We start from the raw sequence: 26776 nt of genomic DNA, 5'->3' as shown, positions 1-26776 counted from the left end.
AAGTGCTCACCACACATCTAGATAAGTTCCTTAGGGGGTCTACTTTCCAAAATGGTGTCACTTGTGGGGGGCTTCAATGTTTAGGCACATTAGGGCTCTCTCCAAACGTAACATGGCGTCCCATCTCAATTCCTGTCAATTTTGCATTGAAAAGTCAAATGGCGCTCCTTCCATTCCGAGCTCTGCCATGCGCCCAAACAGTGTTTTACCCCCACATATCGGGTATCGGCATACTCAGGACAAATTGTACAAAAACTTCTGGGGTCCATTTTCTCCTGTTACCTTGGTAAAATAAAACAAATTGGAGCTGAAGTAAATTTAGGGGTGCAGTTTTTAGAATGGTGTCACACTTGGTTATTTTCTATCATATAGACCCCTCAAAATGACTTCAAATGTGATGTGGTCCCTAAAAAATATTGGTGATGTAAAAATGAGAAATTGCTGGTCAACTTTGAACCCTTATAGCTTCCTAACAAAAAAAATGTTGGTTCCAAAATTGTGCTGATGGAAAGTAGACATGTGGGAAATGTTAGTTATTAAGTATTTTGTGTGACATATCTCTGTGATTTAAAGGCATAAAAATTCAAATTTGGAAAATTGCGAAATTTTCAAAATTTTCGCCAAATTTCCGTTTGTTTCACAAATAAACACAGGTAATATCAAAGAAATTTTACCACTATCATGAAGCCCAATATGTCATGAGAAAACAGTGTCAGAATCACCGGGATCCGTTGAAGCGTTCCAGAGTTATAACCTCATAAAGGGACAGTAGTCAGAATTGTAAAAATTGGCCCGGTCATTAATGTGCAAACCACCATTGGTGCTTAAGGGGTTAATGGGGATAAATGTAAGGTCATGCACTTGGGTAGACGTAATAAGATGTTTAACTATGTGCTTCATTCTAAAACTATGGGTAAAACCGTCAATAAAAAAGACCTGGGAGTATGGGTGGATGACAAACTCACATTTAGTGGCCAGTGTCAGGCAGCTGCTACAAAGGCAAATAAAATAATGGGATGCATTAAAAGAGGCATAGATGCTCATGAGGAGAACATAATGTTACCTCTATACAAGTCACTAGTTCGACCACACTTAGAATACTGTGCACAGTTCTGGTCTCCGGTGTATACGAAAGACATAGCTGAAACTGTTAAACTGGAAAGCGCTGCGGAATATGTTGGTGCTATATAAATAAAGATTATTATTATTAACTAGAGCGGGTGAAGAGAAGAGCGACCAAGGTTATTAGAGGACTGGGCCAAGATAGATTATTACACTTGGGGCTATTTAGTTTGGAAAAACGAAGGCTCAGGGGTGATCTTATTTACTTACTTATAGCCTGAAAAAAAAGGAGACTGCTGGAATAATGACTGCAGAAAGCAGATTAGAGCAGGTGTTTTCCATAATTCGATCACTGCAGAAAGATGTGGAAGGTCTGCAAAAGAAGTTTGGAAGCATTGAACACAATCAACAAGTGTTTGGACAGACTTTGCAGGACTTAAGCACCCGCTTGGCAGCCCAGGAAAACAAACTTGCTGGCATAGAGTCCCAGTATGGATGGGCTTTTCAGGACATAAGCATGCAAATAGCTGCACAAGCGACTTTACCCTCTGGGCAACCGCCACCAGCTAGCCCACCTAAGTTGCCACATTCAGATTTAATGTTGATCTCGACAAATTTTGTGGCTTTGTGAATCAATGTATGCTATAATTTGATGTACATGCCGACCATTTTGCTAATGATAGATCCAAGATATTGTGTGTAATAATGCTGCTGACCTCTCGAGTGCTCGCCTGGGAGAATCTGATGATTGAGTCTCGTGACCCACAGTTAAATAACTTGGATGATTTCTTGGCCGCTATGGCATTAATGTTTGATGATCCTAATCGCCGTGCAACCGCTGAATCTGCTTTATTGTCTTTACGCCAGGCTAAACGTTCTGTTATTGAGTATGCTACTGAATTCAGGAGATTAGCGGTAGATAACAATTGGGACAGTTATGCACAATTGCCTATTTTTAAAAGGGGTCTGTCTAGTATTGTAAAAGATGAATTAGCTCGCTCTGAGTCACCACAAGAGCTAGAAACGTTTATACAGCATTGTGTGCGCATAGACATTCACCTTACTGAATGCAGGCAGGAGAAATTTGCTGCCTTTAACCGTATCTCTAACTTTCCCTTCCTTCCAAAACATCTCGGGAGGTGGAGGTGCCCATGCAGAATGATTCCGTTCAGAGGCGCGAGATTAATGAGCGCTGGGATCATCGCCTTTGTGAAAGTCTATGTTTCTACTGCAGCCAGTCTGACCACTTTCTGATCAAGTGTCCCAGACGGCCTAACAAGGTGCTAGCAGCGGTATGACAACTGTGATGATGAATCTCTGAATGTAGCCTGCCTTTAAACGCTGTATTCCATTCACTTTCTATGACTTCACCCCCCAAGGAGCTTAAGGAAAAGAACTCTCACTGTTCTCTCCCTATTAAGATCCTGTGTTCAGGACAGTGGATTCCCAGTGCAGCTATGATTGACTCTGGTGCAGGTGGCAATTTCATGGATATCACATTTGTCAAGGAACATGGTATTGAAATTCAGCAAAGAGCCTCTCCAATTACCATGGAAACAGTGGATAGGCCACCTTTAATCTCTGGGCCTGTGGATCAGGAGACCGTACCCCTTGAAATTTTGTTGGAGCCTAATCATCAGGAGCAACTTTCTTTCTTGCTAATTTCTTCTCATTTTCCTGTGATTTTAGGCATTCCTTGGTTGCGTTCTCAGAACCCAATTATCAACTGGGAGACCAAGGAGATTATCTTTCCAACAAGGAGCAACTCAGCGTTAACAGAAGCTGTCCCTGAGTCCACGGCTACGGAACCACATGTACAGGTATTTACTTTACCTTCAGCATATAAAGAGTTCTCGGACATCTGTGACAAGAAGAATGCAGATCAGCTTCCTCCACACAGGCATTATGACTGTCCCATTGAGCTGCTTCCTGGGGCAGCTATTCCTTTTGGTAACGTATACCCTTTGGCGGCACCTGAGCTTCAAGCCTTAAAGGAGTATATTGATGAAAATCTGGCCAAAGGCTTTATACGTCCTTCTTCCTCACCAGCAGGGACACCTATATTTTTTTGTAAAAAAGAAGGATAGGACCCTGGGACCCTGTGTTGACTATTGGGAACTCAATAAGGTAACCATACAAAACCGTTACCCTTTGCCTCTGATTCCCGAATTACTGCAAAGAGTCCGCCATACTAACGTGTTTTCTAAACTGGATCTTTGTGGGGCCTATAATTTGGTGCGTATTTGTCCAGGGGATAAGTGGAAGACAGCATTCAGATGCAGGTATGGACACTTTGAATATCTTGTGATGCCCTTCGGGCTTTGTAACACCCCTGCAACGTTTCAACACCTTGCTAATGACATTTTCAGAGATTTATTGGACTAGTTTGTGGTGATCTATTTGGATGATATACTTATCTTTTCTGACTCTATACAGGAACATGAAGAACATGTCAAAACTGTTTTAAGATGTCTGAAAGAGAACCATCTGTATATTAAGCCAGAGAAATGCGAGTTCTATAGTTCTGAGATACAGTTCTTAGGTTATATCATCTCTCCCCAGGGGCTGAACATGGAATCTGGTAAGATTTTATTGGTTTTGCAAATTTCTACAGACACTTTATTCGAAATTTTTCTGATCTTGTCCTTCCCATTACTTCCTTGACAAGTGGTCATCACAGGCTCAAGAAGCTTTTGATCGGCTTAAGATCTGTTTCACCTCAGCACCGCTGTTGAAACACCCAAATCCAACACTTTCTTTCATTGTGGAGGTGGAAGCTTCTGATAATGCTTTGGGGGCTATTCTCTCCCAAAGAACTGGAGAGAAGGGTCTGCTACATCCTTGTGCTTTCTTTCCCCATAGACTAACCTCAGCAGAGAACATAGTAACATAGTAACATAGTTAGTAAGGCCGAAAAAAGACATTTGTCCATCCAGTTCAGCCTATAAATAGCCTATAAATAGCCTATAAATAGAAGAATTACAATGTGGGAGACAGGGAATTGTTGGCTATTATTGCGGCTTTCAAAGAATGGAGGCATCATCTGCAAAGAGCTGCACAACAGATCATAGTGCTAACTGACCATCGCAATTTAGAGTTCCTTAGATCCGCTAGATTATTATTATTATTATTATACATTTTTATAGCGCCATTTATTCCATGGCGCTTTACATGTGAATACGGGGCAAATATAGACAAATACATTAAACATGAGCAGATAACAAGGCACACGAGTACATAAGGAGGGAGGACCCTGCCCGCGAGGGCTCACAGTCTGCAGGGGGTGGGTGAGGATACAAGATGTCTAGATGTCTTTCTCCTCGTCAGGCTCGTTGGAACTTATTTTTAAATCAATTTAACTTTGTTATCTCGTACCGTCCAGGTTCTCGTAATGGGAAGGCTGATGCTTTATCCCGAATCCATGCTGCGGATTCCGTACCTGGAGCCCCGTCCAAGACCATTCTATCTGAAGCCAATTTCATCGGAGTTATCCATAATCAGGACTTGTGGACGGAGTGCAGGGAGGCTTATGACGGTGATGTTTTTCTGGCCAACCCACCTGTGGATATTAATCTTGTCTTTAAGGGTGGCATGTGGTTCAGAGATCGACGAATCTACGTCCCTGAGGTCGTCCGTCTGCAGAATCTTAAGTTGGTACATGACTCCAAGTTGGCTGGTCACAGGGGGGGTACAGAAGACACAAGAGTTCCTGAGCTGATTCTTCTGGTGGCCAACTTGCCTGAAGGATACAAAGGACTATGTTCTCTTTCTTGCAAGGTATGTGCTCGTTACAAGACTCCTCATGTGGCACCTACGGGTCTTCTACAACCATTACCTGTTCCGTCCTGCTCTTGGGGGTCTATATCAATGGACTTTATTGTGGAGCTGCCTACATCGGTGGGCATGAATACAATCATGGTGGTAGTTGATCGCCTGACTAAAGCTGCTCATTTTGTTCTGTGCACCGGCCTCCCCTCAGCTAAAGATACAGTGAACTTGGTTATACAGAATGTCTTTCAGGTGCATGGGGTCCCGGATGAGATCATCTCTGACTGTGGAGTACAGTTCACTTCAAGATTCTGGAAGGGGTTTTGCTCTGCACTCAATATTAATGTCTGTCTCTCTTCCGCTTACCATCCCCAGACAAATGGTCAGACTGAGCGTACCAACCAGACGCTGGAACAATATCTAAGATGCTATGTCAGCCATCTCCAGGATGATTGGTTTGAGTTGGTTCCATTAGCCGAATTTTCAGATAACAATTCTCAGAGCGCATCCACTAAATTTACACCTTTCTTTGCCAATCTGGGTTATCATCCGTGTATCTTACCTAGGTCTCCAATTAATTCTCTGGTTCCGGCAGTGAAGGAAAGGCTGACTGCGATGAGGCAAAATCTGGAGGTTCTGAAGGAATCCCTGAACACAGCTCAAGAACGTTATAAGAGATCGGCTGATAGATTCCGTAAACCTGCACCCATGTTCAAGGTAGGAGATTCCTTGTGGTTAGCAGCTAAGAATCTGAAGTTAAGCGTTCTTTCACAAAAACTTGGACAGAAATTCATTGGACCTTTCAAGATCAACGGTATTGTGAGCTCTGTGGCCTGCCGGCTGAAGCTGCCTAGGACTATGAAGGTACACCCAGTTTTTCATGTATCTTTACTAAAGCCTGTATCTCCTAATACCTTCCAGAGACGTGTTGTGCCACCTCCGCAGCCTGTGGTGATTGATGGGCAAGAACAATTTGTGGTGGAGGAAATTATTGATTCCAGGATTCGCAGGAATCGGCCCCAATATCTGATAAGATTGCAGGGATATCCCCCTGAGGAAGACTCTTGGGAACCTGTGGAAAACATCAATGCCCAACAGAAGATTTCTCGTTTTCATCAGAGATTCCCTGAGAAACTAGGTCCAGGATTGTACTGAGGCCGCTTCTAAGGAGGGAGTAATGTCAGGACTCTGAACATTTTTACCTTTTGTGCATTACTGCCCTTTTCCAAGATGGCGTCTTTGGTCTCATGTGCACTGTGTCTTCCTGCTATAAGGCTGTGTGCACACGATGCAGATTTGGTGCAGAATTTTCTGCATAAAATCTGCACTAAATCTGCATCTCCTGGCAGAATCCGCAGGTGCGTTTTTTATGCCTTTTTGATGCGTTTTTTGTGCAGATTTTACCAATGGATTTCTATTATGGAGGGGTGCAGAAACGCTGCAGGACTGCACAAAAGAAGTGACATGCACTTCTTTGAAATCTGCAGCGTTTCTGCGCAGATTTTTCTGCACCATGTGCACAGCTTTTTTTCCACATTGATTTACATTGTACTGTAAATCACAGTGCAGTTCTGCAGCGTTTCTGCTGCAGAAAAATCTGCTGCAGTTCTGCACTAAATCTGCATCGTGTGCACTAGAACCCTAGAACTCCACCCCAGCCTTCAGTCTGCTAGAGTATTCTGCCTTGCATCCAGCTCCTGTCCCTGGTGACTCCCTGGCTATATACCTACTCCTGTGAACCTGTGTGGTGATCCTGCTACTCTGCTCCTGCTGCATACACCAGTTTCCAGTAATCCTCCTTCATCTGTTGCTTGTGTTTTCTTCCATCTGCATTTGTTGGACATGTAAGCTGTTGCTGCTCTGCAAAAACCTGAGACTATTACCCAGGCCTCCCCGGTTGAGCTAAGATATTATTTGAACTGCCTTATAAGCATAGCTATCTGTGTTTGGACTAAACAAGGATTTATTCGTGTCCAGTATCCTCAAGAATAATTGTGCTTCATACTTTCTGCGTGATTGCATTTTCCTCTGAAGTTCCCTATAGACTGTTAAGCTGTGTTTAATATTTACACCAAGTGTTGTGGACTTGAGCTTTGCTCTGCACCTGTTTGAATCACCGTGTGATAATTGTCAAGATTCCAATGGCAGGGAATCACAAAAGGACAAGCACCAACGAGCTCTAGGGTGATGGAACCTGAGCTGACCGCGACCCTAAACCTGAACACACAAATAACAATAGCCGGGGAACGTGCCTACGTTGATCATAGACGTCTCGCACCAGCCGAAGATCTAACTTCCCCTATTAGAAGAAACACAGACCTCTCTTGCCTCCAGAGAAATACCCCACAGAAATAGCAGCCCCCCACATATAATGATGGTGAAATGAGAGGAAGGCACATACACAGTATGAAATCAGATTCAGCAAAATGAGGCCCGCTAAAACTAGATAGCAGAGGATACAAAAGTAAACTGCGCGGTCAGCAAAAAACCCTTCAAAAAACCATCCTGTAATTACTTGAACTCATGTTCCAACTCATGGAACATGAGGAGCAATTACAGCCCGCTAGAGCAACCAGCAGCAAAGAAACAATTATATGCAAGCTGGACAAGACAAAAATAAATCAAAACGTGGAACAAGAAAATCAAAAACTTAGCTTGTCCTGAAGAATACTGAAGCCAGAAGCTGAGGTAACAAAACACTCTGATAACCTTGATAGCCGGTGGGGAAATGACAAGAAAGCCCGGTTAAATAGGAAACTCCCAAATCCTAATAGAACAGGTGGACACCAGAGACAGCAGAACACAAATCACCCAGTACCATCAGTAACCACCAGAGGGAGCCCAAAAACAGAACTCACAACAGTACCCCCCCTTGAGGAGGGGTCACCGAACCCTCACGAGAACCACCAGGGCGACCACGATGAGCCCTATGAAAAGCGCGGACCAAATCATCAGCATGAACATCAGAGGCAACCACCCAAGAATTATCCTCCTGACCATAACCCTTCCACTTGACCAAATATTGGAGTTTCCGTCTGGAAACACGAGAATCCAAGATCTTCTCCACAACATACTCCAATTCTCCCTCCACCAGCACCGGAGCAGGAGGCTCAGGCGAAGGAACAACAGGTACCTCATACCTCCGCAACAACGACCGATGGAACACATTATGAATAGCAAACGATGCCGGGAGATCCAAACGAAACGACACAGGGTTAAGAATTTCCAAGATCCTATAAGGACCGATGAACCGAGGCTTGAACTTAGGAGAAGAGACCTTCATAGGAACAAAACGAGAAGACAACCACACCAAGTCCCCAACACGAAGTCGAGGACCCACGCGGCGACGGCGATTAGCAAACTGCTGAGCCTTCTCCTGGGACAACTTCAAATTGTCCACCACATGACTCCAAATCTGATGCAACCTATCCACCACCATGTCCACTCCAGGACAATCAGAAGGCTCCACCTGACCAGAGGAAAAACGAGGATGAAACCCCGAATTACAAAAGAAAGGAGAAACCAAGGTAGCAGAACTAGCCCGATTATTAAGGGCAAACTCGGCCAGTGGCAAAAAGGTAACCCAGTCATCCTGATCAGCAGAAACAAAACACCTCAAATAAGTTTCCAAGGTCTGATTAGTTCGCTCCGTCTGGCCATTCGTCTGAGGGTGGAATGCAGACGAAAAGGACAAATCAATGCCCATCTTAGCACAGAACGTCCGCCAAAATCTAGACACAAACTGAGATCCCCTGTCAGAAACGATGTTCTCCAGAATCCCATGCAAACGAACCACGTTCTGGAAAAACAGAGGGACCAACTCAGAGGAGGAAGGCAACTTAGGCAAGGGTACAAGATGAACCATTTTAGAAAAGCGGTCACACACAACCCAGATGACGGACATTTTTTGAGAGACAGGGAGATCCGAAATAAAGTCCATGGAAATGTGCGTCCAAGGCCTCTTCGGGATAGGCAAAGGTGACAACAATCCACTGGCTCGAGAACAGCAAGGCTTAGCCCGAGCACAAACCTCACAAGACTGCACAAAAGAACGCACATCCCTAGACAAGGAAGGCCACCAAAAAGACCTGGCCACCAAGTCTCTAGTACCAAATATTCCAGGATGACCTGCCAACGCAGAAGAATGGACCTCAGAGATGACTCTACTGGTCCAGCTATCCGGAACAAACAGTCTCTCAGGCGGACAACGATCAGGTTTACCCGCCTGAAACTCCTGCAAAGCACGTCGCAAGTCTGGGAATACGGCCGACAAAATCACCCCATCCCTAAGGATACCAGTGGGCTCAGAATTTCCAGGGGAGTCAGGCACAAAACTCCTAGAAAGAGCATCCGCCTTCACATTCTTTGAACCTGGCAGGTATGAAACCACAAAATTGAAACGAGAGAAAAACAGTGACCAACGAGCCTGTCTAGGATTCAGACGCCTGGCAGACTCAAGGTAAATCAGATTTTTGTGATCAGTCAAGACCACCACACGATGTCTAGCACCCTCCAGCCAATGACGCCACTCCTCAAATGCCCACTTCATGGCCAAAAGTTCCCGATTACCCACATCATAATTCCGCTCAGCGGGCAAAAATTTTCTAGAAAAGAACGCACATGGCTTCATCACCGAGCAATCGGAGCTTCTCTGTGACAAAACCGCCCCAGCTCCAATCTCGGAAGCATCAACCTCAACTTGGAAAGGAAGCGAAACATCAGGCTGACGCAACACAGGAGCAGAAGAAAACCGGCGTTTAAGTTCCTGAAAGGCCTCCACAGCCGCAGGAGACCAATCAGCAACATCAGCACCCTTCTTAGTCAAATCCGTCAAAGGCTTAACAACACTAGAAAAATTAGTTATAAAACGACGATAGAAATTAGCAAAGCCCAAAAACTTCTGCAAACTCTTAAGAGATGCAGGCTGCGTCCAGTCACAAATAGCCCGAACCTTGACGGGATCCATCTCAATAGTAGAAGGGGAAAAAATATACCCCAAGAAAGAAATCTTCTGGACTCCAAAGAGACACTTTGAGCCCTTTACAAACAAGGAATTAGCCCGCAGGACCTGAAACACCTTCCTGACCTGCTGAACATGAGACTCCCAGTCATCAGAAAAAACCAAAATATCATCCAAATACACAATCATAAATTTATCCAGATATTCACGGAAAATATCGTGCATAAAGGACTGGAAGACTGAAGGAGCATTAGAAAGTCCGAAAGGCATTACCAAATACTCAAAATGGCCCTCAGGCGTATTAAATGCGGTTTTCCACTCATCACCTTGCTTTATTCGTATAAGATTATACGCACCCCGGAGATCAATCTTAGTGAACCATTTAGCCCCCTTAATGCGAGCAAACAAATCAGTCAACAAAGGCAAAGGATACTGATATTTTACGGTAATCTTATTCAAAAGACGATAATCTATACAAGGTCTCAAGGACCCATCTTTCTTGGCCACGAAAAAAAAACCTGCTCCCAAAGGGGACGAAGATGGACGGATATGTCCCTTTTCCAAGGACTCCTTAACATAATCCCGCATAGCAGTATGCTCTGGCACTGACAGATTGAACAAACGACCTTTAGGAAATTTACTACCAGGAATTAAATCTATAGCACAATCGCAATCCCTGTGAGGAGGAAGCGAACTGAGCTTAGGCTCCTCAAAAACATCCCGATAATCCGACAAAAATACAGGAACCTCAGAAGGAGTAGATGAAGCGATAGAAATCGGAGGTGCATCATCATGAACCCCCTGATATCCCCAGCTTAACACAGACATTGTTTTCCAGTCAAGGACTGGATTATGAGTTTGTAACCATGGCAGACCAAGTACTAGAACATCATGTAAATTATACAACACCAGGAAGCGAATCACCTCCTGATGAACGGGAGTCATACGCATGGTCACTTGTGTCCAGTACTGAGGTTTATTCATAGCTAAAGGTGTAGAGTCAATTCCCTTCAAAGGAATAGGGACTTCCAGAGGCTCAAGACTAAACCCACATCGCTTGGCAAATGACCAATCCATAAGACTCAGGGCAGCGCCTGAATCTACATAGGGATCGACGGAAATGGATGATAATGAGCAAATAAGAGTCACAGACAGAATGAACTTAGACTGTAACGTACTAATGGCAACAGACTTATCAACCTTTTTTGTGCGTTTAGAGCATGCTGATATAACATGAGCTGAATCACCACAATAAAAGCACAACCCATTTTTCCGCCTATAGTTTTGCCGTTCACTTCTAGACTGAACTCTATCACATTGCATTGTCTCAAGTGCCTGTTCAGAAGACACCGCCAAATGGTGCACAGGTTTGCGCTCCCGTAAACGCCGATCAATCTGAATAGCCATAGTCATAGACTCATTCAGACCCGTAGGCGCAGGGAACCCCACCATAACATCTTTAATGGCCTCAGAAAGGCCATCTCTGAACTTTGCAGCCAGGGCGCACTCATTCCACTGAGTAAGCACTGACCATTTCCGAAATTTCTGACAATATATTTCTGCTTCATCTTGCCCCTGAGAGAGAGCTAATAAAGCTTTTTCAGCCTGAATCTCTTGGTTAGGTTCCTCATAGAGCAAACCCAATGCCAGAAAAAACGCATCCACATTAAGCAATGCAGGATCCCCTGGTGCCAATGCAAATGCCCAATTTTGAGGGTCACCCCGCAGGAAAGATATAATAATCTTAACCTGCTGAGCAGGGTCTCCAGAAGAGCGAGATTTCAAAGAAAGGAACAGCTTGCAATTGTTCCTAAAATTCAGAAAACTAGATCTATCTCCAGCAAAGAACTCTGGAATAGGAATTCTAGGTTCAGACATAGGAGCATGTACAACAAAATCTTGTATATTTTGAACCTTAGCAGCAAGATTATTCAAGCTGGAAGCTAAACTCTGGACGTCCATGATAAACAGCTAAGGTCAGAGCCATTCAAGGATTAAGAGGAGGAAAAAAAAAAAAAAAAAAATCAGCCAGGCTGCAATTAGGGCTAGGCAGCAACCTCAAAGGAGAAAAAAAAAAAAAAAAACTTCCTCAGACTACTATTCCTCCTACTTCAGCCCAAACATTTTGTGGCCGGCTATACTGTCATGATTCCAATGGCAGGGAATCACAAAAGGACAAGCACCAACGAGCTCTAGGGTGATCGAACCTGAGCTGACCGCGACCCTAAACCTGAACACACAAATAACAATAGCCGGGGAACGTGCCTACGTTGATCCTAGACGTCTCGCACCAGCCGAAGATCTAACTTCCCCTATTAGAAGAAACACAGACCTCTCTTGCCTCCAGAGAAATACCCCACAGAAATAGCAGCCCCCCACATATAATGACGGTGAAATGAGAGGAAGGCACATACACAGTATGAAATCAGATTCAGCAAAATGAGGCCCGCTAAAACTAGATAGCAGAGGATACAAAAGTAAACTGCGCGGTCAGCAAAAAACCCTTCAAAAAACCATCCTGTAATTACTTGAACTCATGTTCCAACTCATGGAACATGAGGAGCAATTACAGCCCGCTAGAGCAACCAGCAGCAAAGAAACAATTATATGCAAGCTGGACAAGACAAAAATAAATCAAAACGTGGAACAAGAAAATCAAAAACTTAGCTTGTCCTGAAGAATACTGAAGCCAGAAGCTGAGGTAACAAAACACTGTGATAACCTTGATAGCCGGCGGGGAAATGACAAGAAAGCCCGGTTAAATAGGAAACTCCCAAATCCTAATAGAACAGGTGGACACCAGAGACAGCAGAACACAAATCACCCAGTACCATCAGTAACCACCAGAGGGAGCCCAAAAACAGAACTCACAACAGATAATATAGACTTTACCACTTATAAAACTGTGTCCTGTAGTTGTCTTGTTTCACGCAAAGAGTCTCCTGAGTTATCCCCTATAATTATTACACCTCCATATACCATAAAACACCATATAGTCCTCAATATAGTATAATGCACTCCCCATAGGTCTCCATATTGTGTAATTCACTCCCCATAGGCCTCCATATAGCATAATACACCAGATAATCCTCAATATAGTAGAATGCACTACCCATAGGTCTCCACATAGTATAATGCACTCCCTATAAGTCTCCATATTGTACAATGCACTTCCCATAGGTCCACCGTCTCCATATAGTATAATGCACTCCCCATAGGCAGACTCTATATAGTATAATCCACTCCCCATAGGCCTCCATATAGTATAATACATGCCCCATAGGCCTCCTTATAGAATAGTGCACGCCCGATAGGCCTCCATATTGTATAATGCACTCCCCATAGACAGACTTTATATAGTATAATGCACTCCCCATAGGGCTCCATATAGTATAATGCACTCCCCATAGGCCTCCATATAGCATAATACACCAGATAGTCCTCAATATAGTAGAATGCACTACCCATAGGTCTCCACATAGTATAATGCACTCCCCATAGGTCTCCATATTGTATAATGCACTTCCCATAGGTCCACTATCTCCATATAGTATAATGCACTTCCCATAGGCAGACTCTATATAGTATAATGCATGCTCCATAGGCCTCCTTATAGTATAATGTACACCCGATAGGCCTCCATATTGTATAATGCACTCCCCATAGGCAGACTCTATAGTATACTGAACTCCCCATAGGCAGACTCTATAGTGTAATGCACTCCTATAGGCAGCCTCTGTAGTGTAATGCACCCCTGTAGGCAGCCTCTGTAGTGTAATGCACCCCTATAGGCAGCCTCTATAGTGTAATGCTCCCCCATAGGCAGCCTCTGTAGTGTAATGCACCCCATAGGCATCCTCTATAATGTAATGTTTCCCCATAGGCAGCCTCTGTAGTGTAATGCACCCCCATAGGCATCCTCCGTAGTGTAATGCAGCCCCAATGCCACCCTCCGTAGTATGATGCACCCCATAGGCATCCTCTATAATGTAATGCACCCATATATGCAGCCTCTGTAGTGTAATGCAGCCCCATAGCCACCCTCTGTAGTATAATGCACCTCATAGACATCCTTTATAATGTAATGCAGCCTTATAGCCACCCTCTTAAGTATACTGCACCCCATAGGCATCCTCTGTAATGTAATGCAACCCCATAGACAGCCTCTGTAATGTAATGCAGCCCCATAGGCATCCTTTATTGTGTAATGCACCCCCATAGGCAGCCTCCGTAGTGTAATGTATGCCATAGGCATCCTCTATAATGTAATGCACCCCCATAGGCAGCCTCTGTAGTATAATTCACCCCAAAGGCAGCCTCTGTAGTGTAATGCAGGCCCATAGCCACCCTCTGTTGTATAATGCACCCCCATAGCCACCCTCTGAAGTATAATGCACCCCCATAGGTATCCTTTATAATGTAATGTAGCCCCATAGCCACCCTCTGTAGTATAATCCACCCCCATAGGCATCATCTATAATGTAATGCTCCGCCATAGGCAGCCTCTGTAGTGTAATGCCCCCCCATAGGCACCCTCCGTAGTGTAATACAGCCCCATAGCCACCCTCCATAGTATGATGCACCCCCATAGGCATCTTCTATAATGTAATGCACCCCATATGCAGCCTCTGTAGTGTAATGCAGCCCCATAGCCACCCTCTGTAGTATAATGCACCTCATAGACATCCATTATAATGTAATGTAGCCTCATAGCCACCCTCTTTAGTATACTGCACCACCATAGGCATCCTCTATAATGTAATGCAACCACATAGACAGCCTCTGTAATGTAATGAAGCCCCATAGGTATCCTTTATAATGTAATGCACCCCCATAGGCAGCCTCCATAGTGTAATGCATCCCATAGGCATTCTCTATAATGTAATGCACCCCCATAGGCAGCCTCCGTAGCGTAATGCACCCCATAGGAATCTTCCATAATGTAATGAATCCCCATAGGCAACCTCTGCAGTGTACTGCACCCCATTGGCAGCCTCTGTAGTATAATGCAACCCCATAGCCTCTCTGTAGTATAATGCACTCCATAGGCAGCCACCATAGTGTAATGCACCCCATAGGCATCCTCTATAATGTAATGCACCCCCATAGGCAACCTCTGCAGTGTAATGCACCCCCACAGCCACCCTCTGTAATATAATGCACCCCCATAGCCACCCTCTGTAGTATAATGCACCCCCATAGCCACCCTCTGTAGTATAATGCACCCCCATCGCCACCCTCTGTAGTATAATGCACCCCCATAGCCACCCTCTGTAGTGTAATGTAGCACCACAAACTACTCACCTCTCTTTCTCCTGGTTCCTGCGCTGCTCCCACTCATCTCCAACTGCAGGCGCAGAGTACTGACGTCATTGCGCCCGGTGTCAGTGTCAGCATCGGTGACGTCAGACGCCGACGGGGGATGATGGGAGAGGGAGTGTAAAGCTCCCTCTCTCATCACTGCGGTCAGCTGTATCGGCATCTAGCAGATACAGCTGACCCTGCAATGATGGGCAGGGGGCCGACTGCTGGCGCCGCCCCCCCCTGCCTGCTCAGGTGGCTCATAGCAGCCGGACGGCAGTGCAGGGAGAGCAATTCTCCCTGCTCTGCTGCAGAATGTAACTGTATGGGCGCGATGTACATGCCGATACAGTTACAGTAGCGTAGCTCTGGGTGGGCCCCCTCAGAGCTCGGGGCGACCGCCCCCTCTCCTTCCCCGGTAGCTACACTACTGTTATAGTTCCTTTGACTGACCACTCACCAAGTCTCAGTGCCCGACAGCAAATATTCTCCCCAGCCGGGGGTCCCTCCTGTACTGGAAGTGGACACACATGGCCCAGATGGGGGCTTCTTCTGTCCAGTACAGGGACGCACATATGCCAGAATCTGGATGCTTAAAGTCCCTTCGGCGGGGAACCTACATAGTCCTATGCCCACTTCACTGCCTGGGGGCAATACTTTCTCTCCCATCAAGGGGAACTTACTGCTCCCTTGAGGCTGTAAGTCCAGCCCCCCTAAAGTAACCCCTTCTGTCCCTGCCTCTAAAATGTGCAAACAGATATGAAAGTAAAGCACAGACAACAATACAGCACAACAGCAATACAATGCAGGTCGAGACAGTGCAAAGTAAAAAGGGGCATCACCCATTGCAAACACATATATGAAACATTGCAAACACAGCACCTTAATATGTTAATATACAGATACACCATTCGGGTGCCGCATAAAGTGAACAGGCCCAGCACACGGGAGAGAGCGGGCAGACGAGGGTTCCTGCCACCTCCTTACATAGTAATAACTCTGGAATGCTTCAAGATATTCCATTGATTTTGAGAAGATTTTTTCATGACACATCGTACTTTATGATCATAGTAAAATTAGGTTGATATGCTTTGCGTTTATTTATAAAAATATTTAAAAAAAATTCAAAATTTTAAAAATTTTGCAAATTTCAATCTTTGAATCATTATCCCTTTAACCCATTTACCCCCAAGGGTGGTTTGCACGATAATGACCGGGCCAATTTTTACAATTCTGACCACTGTCCCTTTATGAGGTTATAACTCTGGAACGCTTCAACGGATCCCTGTGATTCGGACTTTGTTTTCCCGTGACATACTGTACTTCATGATAGTGGTAACATTTCTTTGATATTACTTGTGTTTATTTGTGAAAAAAACGGAAATTTGGCGAAAATTTTGAAAATGTTGCAATTTTCCAACTTTGAATTTTCATGCCCTTAAAACACACAGAGATATGTTACACAAAATACATAATAAGTAACATTTCCCACATGTCTACTTTATATCAGCACAATTTTGGAACATTTTTTTTGTTAGGGATTAAGGGTTAAAATTTGACCAGCGATTTCTCATTTTTACAACACCATTTTTGTTAGGGACCACATATTTGAAGTCACTTTGAGGGGTCTATATGATAGAAAATACCAAAAAGTGACACAATTCTAAAAACTGCACCCCTCAAGGTGCTCAAAACTACATTTAAGAAGTTTATTAACCCTTCAAGGTGCTTCACAGGAATTGTTGGAATGTTTTAAAAAAAAAAAATGAACATTTAACTTTTTTTCACCCCAAAAATATTTCAGATCCTATTTGTTTTATTTTACCAAGGGTATCAGGAGAAATTGGACTCCAAAAGTTGTTGTACAATTTGTCCTGAGTACGCAGATACCCCATATGTGGGGGTAAAGCACTGTTTGGGCGTATGGCAGAGCTCGGAAGGGAAGGAGTGCCATTTGACTTATCAATGCAAAATTGGCTGGAATTGAGATAGACGACATGTCGCATTTGGAGTGACAAGTTGACACCATTTTGGAAAGTAGACCCTTAAGGAACTTATCTAGATGCGTGGTGAGCACTTTAAACCAAGTGCTTCACAGAAGTTTATAATGTAGAGCCGTAAAAATAAAAAATCATATTTTTTACACAAATGATCTTTTCACCCCCAATTTTTTATTTTCCCAAGGGTAACAGGAGAAATTGGATGCCAAAAGTTGTTGTGCAATTTGTCCTGAGTACGCTGATACCCCATATGTGGGGGTAAACGACTGGGCGCATGGCAGAGCTCGGAAGGGAAGGAGCACCGTTTGACTTATTCAATGCAGAATTGGCTGGTATTGCAATCAGACGCCATGTCGCGTTTGGAGTGCCCCTGATGTGCCTAAACAGTGGAAACCCCCCAAAAGTGACACCATTTTGGAAAGTGGACCCCCTAAGGAACTTATCTAGATGTGTGGTGAACACTTTGAACTTCCAAGTGTTTCACTAAAGTTTATAACGCGGAGCTGTGAAAATAAAATGTTAATTTTTTTCTCACAAAAATGATTTTCCCAAGGGAAACAGGAGAAATTGGACCCCAAAAGTTGTCCAATTTGTCCTGAGTATGCTGATTTCCCATATGTGAGAGAAAACTACTGTTTGGGCACACGTCGGGGCTCGCAAGGAAAGAAGTGGTGTTTTGGAATGCAGACTTTGATGGAATTGTCTGTGGGCGTCACGTTGCGTTTGCAGAGCCCCTGATGTACCTAAACAGTAGAAACCCCACAAGTGACCCCATATTGGAAACTAGACCCCCCAAGGAACTTATCTAGATGTGTTGTGAGAACTTTGAACCCCCAAGTGTTTCACTACAGTTTATAACGTAGAGCCGTGAAAATAAAAAATAATTTTTTTCCCACAAAAATGATTTTTTAGCCCTCAATTTTTTATTTTCCCAGAGGTAACAGGAGAAATTGGACTGCAAAAGGTTTTTGTCCAATTTGTCCTGAGTATGCTAATATCCCATATGTAGGGGTAAACCACTGCTTGGGCACACAGCAGAGCTTGGAATGCAAGGAGCACCATTTTACTTTTTCAACGTGGAATTGGATGAAATTGAGATCAGACGTCATGTTGGGTTTGCAGAGCCCCTGATGTACCTATACAGTGGAAACCCCCCAATTCTAACTCCAACCCTAACCCCAACACACCCCTATCCCTAATCCCAACCCTAACCTAAACACACCCCTAACCCGAACACACCCCTAATCCCAACCGTAACCACACCCCTAACCTGAACACACCCCTAACCCTAATCCCAATCTTGCTAATCTCTCTGGGTATTGTAGTTCATCCATCCCCTTTATGAATCTTTTACTATTGATATAGTTAAAGAACAGTTTGGGGTTAGTTTTACTCTTCTTAGAAATGTGCTTCTCTGTTTCCTTTTTGGCAGCTTTAAATTGATTTTTAGATAAAGTATTTTTCTCCCTATAGTTTTTTACAGCTTCAAAAATGACATCCTGCTTTAGTTGTTTAAATGCTTTCCTTTTACTGTTAATTGCCCCTCTTATTTCTTTGTTCAGCCACACTGGGTTTTTCCTATCTCTTGTTCTTTTATTCCCATAAGGTATAAACCGCTTACAGTGCCTATTTAGGATGTTCTTAAACATTTCCTATTTATTATCTGTATTCTTATTTCTGAGGACATTGTCCCAGTCAACCAGACTAAGGGCATCTCTAAGCTGGTCAAACTTTGGCTTCCTAAAGTTCAGTGGTTTTGTGACTCCCTGACAAGTCCCCTATCGAAAGACAAGTGAAACTACAATATTGTGGTCACTATTTCCTAGATGCCTGATGACCTGCTGACATGTTATTCTGTCAGGTCTATTAGATAGTATTAAGTCTAAAAGTGCTTCTCCTCTGGTTGGATTCTGCACCAATTGTGAAAGATAATTTTTTTTGGTATTAGCAGAAAACTGTTGCCTTTATGGGTTTCGCAGGTCTGTTTCCCAGTTAATATCCGGGTAGATCAAGTTCCCCATAACAAGGACCTTATTATGGGTTGCAGCTTCATCTATCTGCCTTAGTAGTAGACTTTCCATGATTTCTGTTATATTTGGAGGACCCCAATTTGAATTTTGTTACTATTTTTCCCTCCATGAATTTTGACCCATATGGACTCAACATCCTCATTCCTTTCGCTAATATCCTCCCTTAAAGTGGCCTTTAGACAAGACTTTACATAAAGACAAACACCTCCTCCTCTCCGATTTTTACAATCCTTTCTAAACAAACTGTAATCCTGTAAGTTTTACAATCCTTTCTAAACAGACTGTAACCCTGTAAGTTAACTGCCCAATCATAACTTTAACCTAATCATTTCTTGGTTATTCCCACTATGTAATAGTTACCTGTAGATATTTCTGCTTCTAGTTCTTCCATCTTGTTTGTCAGGCTTCTGGCGTTTGCGAGCATGCAGTTTAGAGGATTTTGTTTTGTTCCAATCTTCTCCCTGTGGATTGGTTTGGAAATTTTCTCACCTCCCTTCAGAGTATGTTGTCTTGGGTCTTCTTTGCCGCACCGCACCTCATATCCTTCATCAGTATATTTTCTGGGTTCATGCTCAAGTGTAATGTTTTTCTTCCCGTCCCCTCTTTTTCTAGTTTAACCTCCTCCTGATGAGTGTAGCGAGTCTTCTGGCGAATGTGTGTTTCCCAGGTTTGTTGAGGTGTAGTCTGTCTCTGGCAAGGAGTCCATCGTACAGGTAGTTCACACCGTTGTCCAGGAATCCAAATCCTTGTTGACTGCATCATCGTCTTAGCCAGTTGTTCGCATCAAGAATCCTGTTCCATCTCCTGGTGCCATGCCCGTCTACTGGAAGGATAGAAGAAAAAACTACCTATGCATCCAGGTCATTTACTTTCTTCCCTAACTCTTCAAAGTCCTTGCAGATTGTCGGTAGGTCCTTCCTTGCCGTGTCATTGGTGCCAACATGTATCAGAAGAAATGGGTGGATGTCCTTGGAACTGAAGAGCTTTGGTATCCTATCGGTCACATCCTTTATCTTTGTACCTGGGAGGCAGCATACTTCTCTTGCGGTTATGTCCGATCTGCAGATGGCTGCTTCTGTGCCTCTCAGTAGTGAGTCTCCTACCACTACCACTCTTCTTCGCTTCTTGGTTGAACTTTTTGTTGTCACTTCTGGGTGTTGCTGTGTACCCTTTTTTGCTTTGCTTGCTGGTAGTGCCTCATCCTCAGGTGTGCCATCTTCGTCCTCCACAAGGCATTGGTATTGGTTTCTCAGTTGTGTGGTTGGTGATGTCTCCATGGTCTTCTTGCTTCTTTTGGTTACATGCTTCCACTCATCTGCTTTTGGAGCTTCTCTGACAGTTTCTTCACCTTCTGTGATCAGCAGAATTGATTATGTTTTGGTAGATGATGTGGCCCTTCCCCATTGTATCTCTGCGGATATAGGCAATATAACCTGGTCTGACCACGCGCCAGTGTCTGTTTCCCTGACAGATCCATTAGCAATTAGACCCCCTTCGCAGTGGCGCCTTAATGGCCATCTCCTAACTGATCAAGCGAATTCCCAACTAATTGAGAACTCTTTACAGGAATTCTCTATCAACGATTCTACGGAGGTGCGAGATGACTCCCTCTGGTTTGCACACAAGGCAGTGGCTCGTGGCCTCTTTCTAAAATGGCTGCGACAGCTAAACGCAAATACAACTTGATTCTTCAAACTGCCTTGGGTGAAGTGGCCCGACTGGAGTCCTCCCATAAGTCACATCCTTCCCCTCAACTATTTTCTGACCTCTCTACAGCGCACCTCCACCTTCCCCAACTCCTCCTCCGCAGAGCGGAGAACTCGCTCAGGAAATCGAAAGCTAAATTCTACTCTATGGGTGATAGGGCAGGTGCTTTACTCGCTAGACGCGTTAAAAAAAAGAAGCCCAATCCAAAATTAATTTCCTACTAAAACCAGACGGTTCACGTATCTATAACCCAATCCACATAGCAGAGGAATTTGCATCATATTACTCCTCATTATATAATCTTGACTCTGATCCAAGTACCCCCCAACCCTCTCAAGCTTCTACAGCTACCTTCTTGAATAAAGCGAAACTTCCTTCGGTTAATCCAGATCAGCTATCTTTCCTTAATGCCCCTATTGAGGCCTCCAAAATATCTCAAATCATTAGGGATGCCAAAAAACGCTCCACTCCAGGTCCGGATGGTTTTTCCTTTTCTTACTACTGTTTCTTTCTATTCTCTCTCCTTATCTCCTGCGTCTATTCAACTACTAGCTCTCAATAGGCTCCATCAGGAATGAGGGGTTGGAAGCTACCATAGCAACCTTTCCCAAACAAGGGAAGCCTATGACCTCTCCTGGTAACTTTCGTCCCATCGCCCTTCTAAATTGTGATGTAAAAATCTATGCTAAAATCTGGGCTAACAGGTTATTGTCGGTTCTTCCCACTCTGGTTCACCCTGATCAGGTTGGGTTTGTACCGGGTAGGCAAACTAGAGATGGCACGAGGCGCCTGATTGACCTGCTGGATGTGGTGGAGAGAGGGAGCCTCCCCAGTGTGTTTCTATCACTCGATGCGGAGAAGGCATTTGACAGGGTACATTGGGGTTATATTGATTCTACCCTGCAAAAATTCGGCCTCACTGGTCAAATCTTCACAGCTATTATGGCCCTGTACTCCAATCCATGTGCTTCTGTCCGCTCAGCTGGCTTTAAATCTCATACCTTTTCTATTTCGAATGGAACTCGCTAAGGTTGCCCTCTCCCCCCATCATCTTTGCTTTGATTATGGAGCCCCTTGCTGCTATTGTGAGGCAATCCCCAGATATTAAAGGTATAATGGTGGGAAATCATGAACATAAAATTGGCCTATGTGCTGATGATGTAGTTTTAACCTGCTCTACTCCCCTCAACTCATTGTCTGCGGTCTCCTCTATTCTTTCTCAATTCGCTGAAGCCTCTTATTATAACCTTAACTTATCCAAATCTACAATTTTTCCCCTGTTTATCCCATCCTCCCTCCAACTTCAAATTCAAGATAAGTACCCTTTCATCTGGTCTCCTCTTGGTTTCACGTACCTGGGCATACGAATAACTCGCTTAAAAGATATCGTTCGGATCAACTGTGACACGACCCTAATCGAAATTAGGATATAAGGATATAGACCAATTTTCCAGCTCTCACCTATCTTGGATGGCTAGGATTCAAACCTCTAAAATGTTAATTCTCCCTAAACTTATATATCTTTTTAGATGCCTCCCTCTCACCATTCCCTCTAGGTACATTTCAGCCTTCCAATCAGTTATTGATCGATTTATTTGGAATAACAAGCCCCATAGAATAAAATGCTTATTAATGGCACTCCCGTACTCGAGAGGTGGTCTTGGCGCCCCCAGAGTCCAACTATATCACAGAGCTGCCCTATTAGAACCCCTTAAAATTTGGAGGGAGGGAAACTTCTCTTCCGTGGTTCAATATTGAGTCATACTATGCCCCCAGGGGGTCCCTCAGATTATTATTGGAACTTTGTTTGCTCCGACCCCCTTTGTGGGGCTCATCTCTTAAATCAATTAGCTCCGCCTCTAAAATAAGGTCGGGACTAAGCCCTTCTCACTTGCCATTTTATCTCATTATGTTTCTATTCGGGACCTGGAGAGTGCGATTGAGGGTATTTCCCTATCGGCCTGGAGGGGGTACGAGGTACTGAAGATATGTCCCTATCAGCCTGGAGGGGTTGCGGGGTACTCAGAGTGAGTGATTTATACGATTCGGCTGGTTTAATTTCTTTTTCGGACCTTGCTGCCTGCTACTCCCTACCTGCTAGGGCCTTCTTTCAATACTTTCAAATACGTAGTCTCTTGAGGCATTGCACCCTATTCGGGGTGCCTACATCCCCTCCGGGGCAGGAAACTCCAGTCCAGAGATTTTTCAGACCAAATACTCTGATCCCTCATGGTATTTCCATTATTTATAAAGCCCTCCTCTCTTATGGTATTTCTGATAGACTCCCCTTTATGTCATCATGGGAGGCTGCCCTCTCGTTTGAGGCTTTCCTGGGAGATTGGTATAATGCTATGATACACCCATCTAAATTCTCCTCATGTCTTGGTCACCTCGAACAGGTTAAAAAAATCCACCTCCAATGGTACCTCACTCCCACTAAATTAGCTACATTTCAGCCTTCCTCCTCTCCTCTGTGCTGGAAAAACTGTAATCTCATTGGCTCATGTTTGGTGGGGTTGCCCCTGTATCCAAGTGTTTTGGTGTCAGGTCGAGTCTATCCTAGCGGAGGTGACCCGTCTCCCCTTCACCCTCACTGGTCCTTTAGCAGTTTTAGGCATTTTCCTTTTGAGTTTCCCGCCTCCCCTTCAACCTATTATCTCTAATATCTTTGTAGCAGCCAGACATTGCATTTCAAAACATTGGAGCAGCACGGTGGTGCAGTGGTTAGCACTGCAGCCTTGCAGCGCTGGAGTCCTGGGTTCTAATCCCACCCAGGACAACATCTGCAAAGAGTTTGTATGTTCTCCCCGTGTTTGCGTGGGTTTCCTCCGGGTACTCCGGTTTCCTCCCACATTCCAAAGACATACTGATAGGGAATTTAGATTGTGAGCCCCATTGGGGACAGTGATGATAATGTGTGCAAACTGTAAAGCGCTGTGGAATATGTTAGCGCTATATAAAAATAAAGATTATTATTATTATTATTGGAGGACTCCTATTGTTCCCTCCAGGTCTGAATTAATTTCGAAGATTATCCTCCACTTTAGCTATGAATCAATCACAGCTGATTGTCTTTAAAAAAAAAATAAGGTCCTCACATGGTGGGACCCCTGGATCTTGTCATCTTTTATATCTTCTCCTGATCACCTTTCCCCCCCTCCTCTATCTGATCAAGATGCCTGTTATGCTTATATAATACTGTTTGCAGTCATGTCTCTATGATTATATTCCTTTTACTTGCCCGTGGACATTCCGTAAATGATTGTTCCCCTCTCTCCTCCTTCTCTTTTTTACTTTACATGTGTTGTGTTTTTTGACTCAATAAAAATTTGAATGGTTAAAAAAAGAAAATGATCTTGCTGCGGAAAGCACAGTTGTTCCTCTTGAACCATGGCAGGAAGTGTTGTTTTAGAAACTCCACATAGATTATGGAGTTCATCTTTACCCCTTCAGGGATCATAAAGGGGCCAACAATCTCTCTCCCCATGATTCCAGCCCAAAACATTACTCCACCTCCTCCTTGTTGGCGCCTTAGCCGTATTTTCATGGGGTGTCCATCAACCAGCCATCCTGCACTCCATCCATCTGGACCATTGAGCGTTGCACGGCACTCATCGGTGAACAAAACAGTTTGGAAGTCGGTCTTCATGTATCGTTTGGCCCACTGGAGCCGTTTCTGCTTGTGTGCAGTGGATATAGGTGGTCGACAGGATGGCTTACGCACAGCTGCAAACTTCTGAAGGACCCTGCATCTTGTTGTTCTGGGGACGTTGGAGGCACCAGCAGCTTCAAAAACTTGTCTGCTGCTATGACCAGGCATTTTTGCAGCTGCTCTTTTAACCTTATGCAATTGCCTGTTGGAAAGAGTCCTCAATTTTTCCTGATCAGCACGCACACGTGTGTGCTGGGAATCAGCTACATACTTCTCGATTGTGCGATGATCACGATGAAGTGTCTTGGCAATGTTGATTGTAGTCATGCCTTGACCTAAATACTCCACAATTTGTTGCTTCTCAGCAGCCGACACATCTTTTTTCTTTCCCATTTTGGCCAAAAATGTAGGCTGCTTAATAATGTGGAACAGCCTTCTTAATTAGTCTTGCCTTTATTTGGACACACCTGCCAAACTAATTTGCACAGGTGCAATTGCTTTCAGTGATATAAAGAGCCCTGACACACATCACCATCAATGAGTTTAAATGACAAACAAAAAAATTCTAACCTTATCACTCCTAAACTCTTTGTGCATAATAATTTGGAACACAGTGTATAAGTGACCTCTTCTAGGTTCTGGGGCGGATGGCACCTGGACATAACTCTGTCCCCAGAGCTTATTTTAAATATAAGGGGGAGTTACCAGTGTGAAGTGACATGGTTACCAGTATGATGTGTAATAGCTGCTCTCTGCTCTCCTGATATCTGACATCTGCAGGTTCCACTCAGCTTTCAGCTCAAAGGCAGACAGGGCTGCAATATTGTTGCAATACAGCAGAGCTCACAGAGAATCAAAAATGTGTTTGCAAGAAAATAGATTTAATTTCTCCTGTTCTGTGTTGGTTATTAGTGATGAGCGAATATACTCGTTACTCAAGATTTCTCATCTGATTTACATCTGTTAACCAGCATAAGTACATGTGGGGGTTGCCTGGCTAACAAATGTAAATCATTCAGCTGCGGCAAGAAAAATTAAATCTCCGAGCACTAAACAATACTCGGAGGACCCCCGAGCGTGCTCGAGAAATCTCGAGTAACGAGTATATTCGCTCACCACTATTGGTTATTTGTCTCACACTGGTAACGTCTCCTTCATGTAAAAGAAGCTCAGAGGGCAGAGCTATCTCCAGGCACCACCTGGGGGCTTGAAGAGGTCACTGATATAAAACGATAAAAGATGATTTCTCAACAACCACACTGGGAGGACTCTCCTCAGCAGTCTACACTGTGTTCCAAATTATTATGCAAATTGGACTTGAGTCATAAAGATTTAATTGTTTTGTTTTTCAAATAAACTCGTAGATGGTATTGTGTCTCAGGGCTCAATGGATCACTGAAATCAATCTTAAACACGTGATAATTAGTTTTCCAGGTGATTCTAATTAAAGGAAAACTGCTTAAAAAATGATGTTCCACATTCTTAAGCAGGCCACGTTTCAAGCAATATGGAAAATAAGGATCTCTCTGCTGCTGAATAGCGTTAAATAGTGCAATGCCTTGGACAAGGTATGAAAACATTAAATACAACACTAAACATTGTATCTTCACACAAACTTGTTTTAAAAATATAGAAACTTATGAAAAAAATTATAATTGTACTTCAATGTAACCATAGAAACATCTGACTAAAACATCTAAAATCAGTGAAGAAGAAAACTGTGGGGAAACCAAAATTTGTTTCAGTCTCAAAACTTTTGTAGTTCTGTCATGAATGCAATGTCAAAAGGTAAAAGTTATTTTTTTATGTCAGCTTGCTAAAAATATTTTTTTAGAACGTGTACTTACTCGGAGTAATGCCAAAGCTGTCACCACAGCGCTAACCGTAAACATCACAGCAGGGAACAGCATCACTATTGCAGCACCTACATTAGTGCCGAAAAAGGATCCAGCAGCCAGCCAACCACTGCAACAGAAAGATCTTACAATTACAATAGCAGATTGTTCACTCTTTGCTTTGTTTGCATCTTTTTCAGATGTGATGAGTAACACCGCGCAATACTCCTTATCAAAATGTAGTGAGCTCAGATGGACTGTCTTAATAAGTCATTGGGTCCATCAAGGCACTGCTCCTTCACTTCCATTAAAAACAAAAGCTACAAATTATGGATGTGAACATAGTCTTAAGTGCTTGAGTTTATAGTCTTCTTCGGGTAAAGTCACAAGTGGCAGATTTGATGAAAAGGTTTCTGGGATTGAAAGACAGCTCCATTCATCTAAATAAGTAATAAAGTGAT

General features: G+C 43.7%; 1 protein-coding gene across 4 annotated transcripts in view; it reads right to left on the bottom strand.

Annotated features, from left to right (window-relative positions):
- The window catches only part of SCAMP4 (secretory carrier membrane protein 4), a 139972-nt gene that overhangs the window by 20833 nt on the left and 92363 nt on the right, over positions 1–26776 (bottom strand). For all 4 annotated transcript variants that reach the window (XM_069741229.1, XM_069741224.1, XM_069741237.1 and 1 more), the window contains one exon: positions 26328–26445. In XM_069741229.1, the coding sequence (XP_069597330.1) occupies positions 26328–26445 (118 nt within the window). The remainder of the gene's footprint in view (positions 1–26327; positions 26446–26776) is intronic.

This window comes from Ranitomeya imitator, chromosome 1, assembly GCF_032444005.1.
Source record: "Ranitomeya imitator isolate aRanImi1 chromosome 1, aRanImi1.pri, whole genome shotgun sequence".
In the NCBI taxonomy this organism is placed as follows: domain Eukaryota; kingdom Metazoa; phylum Chordata; class Amphibia; order Anura; family Dendrobatidae; genus Ranitomeya; species Ranitomeya imitator.
This window is presented reverse-complemented; position numbering and strand designations above follow the sequence as displayed.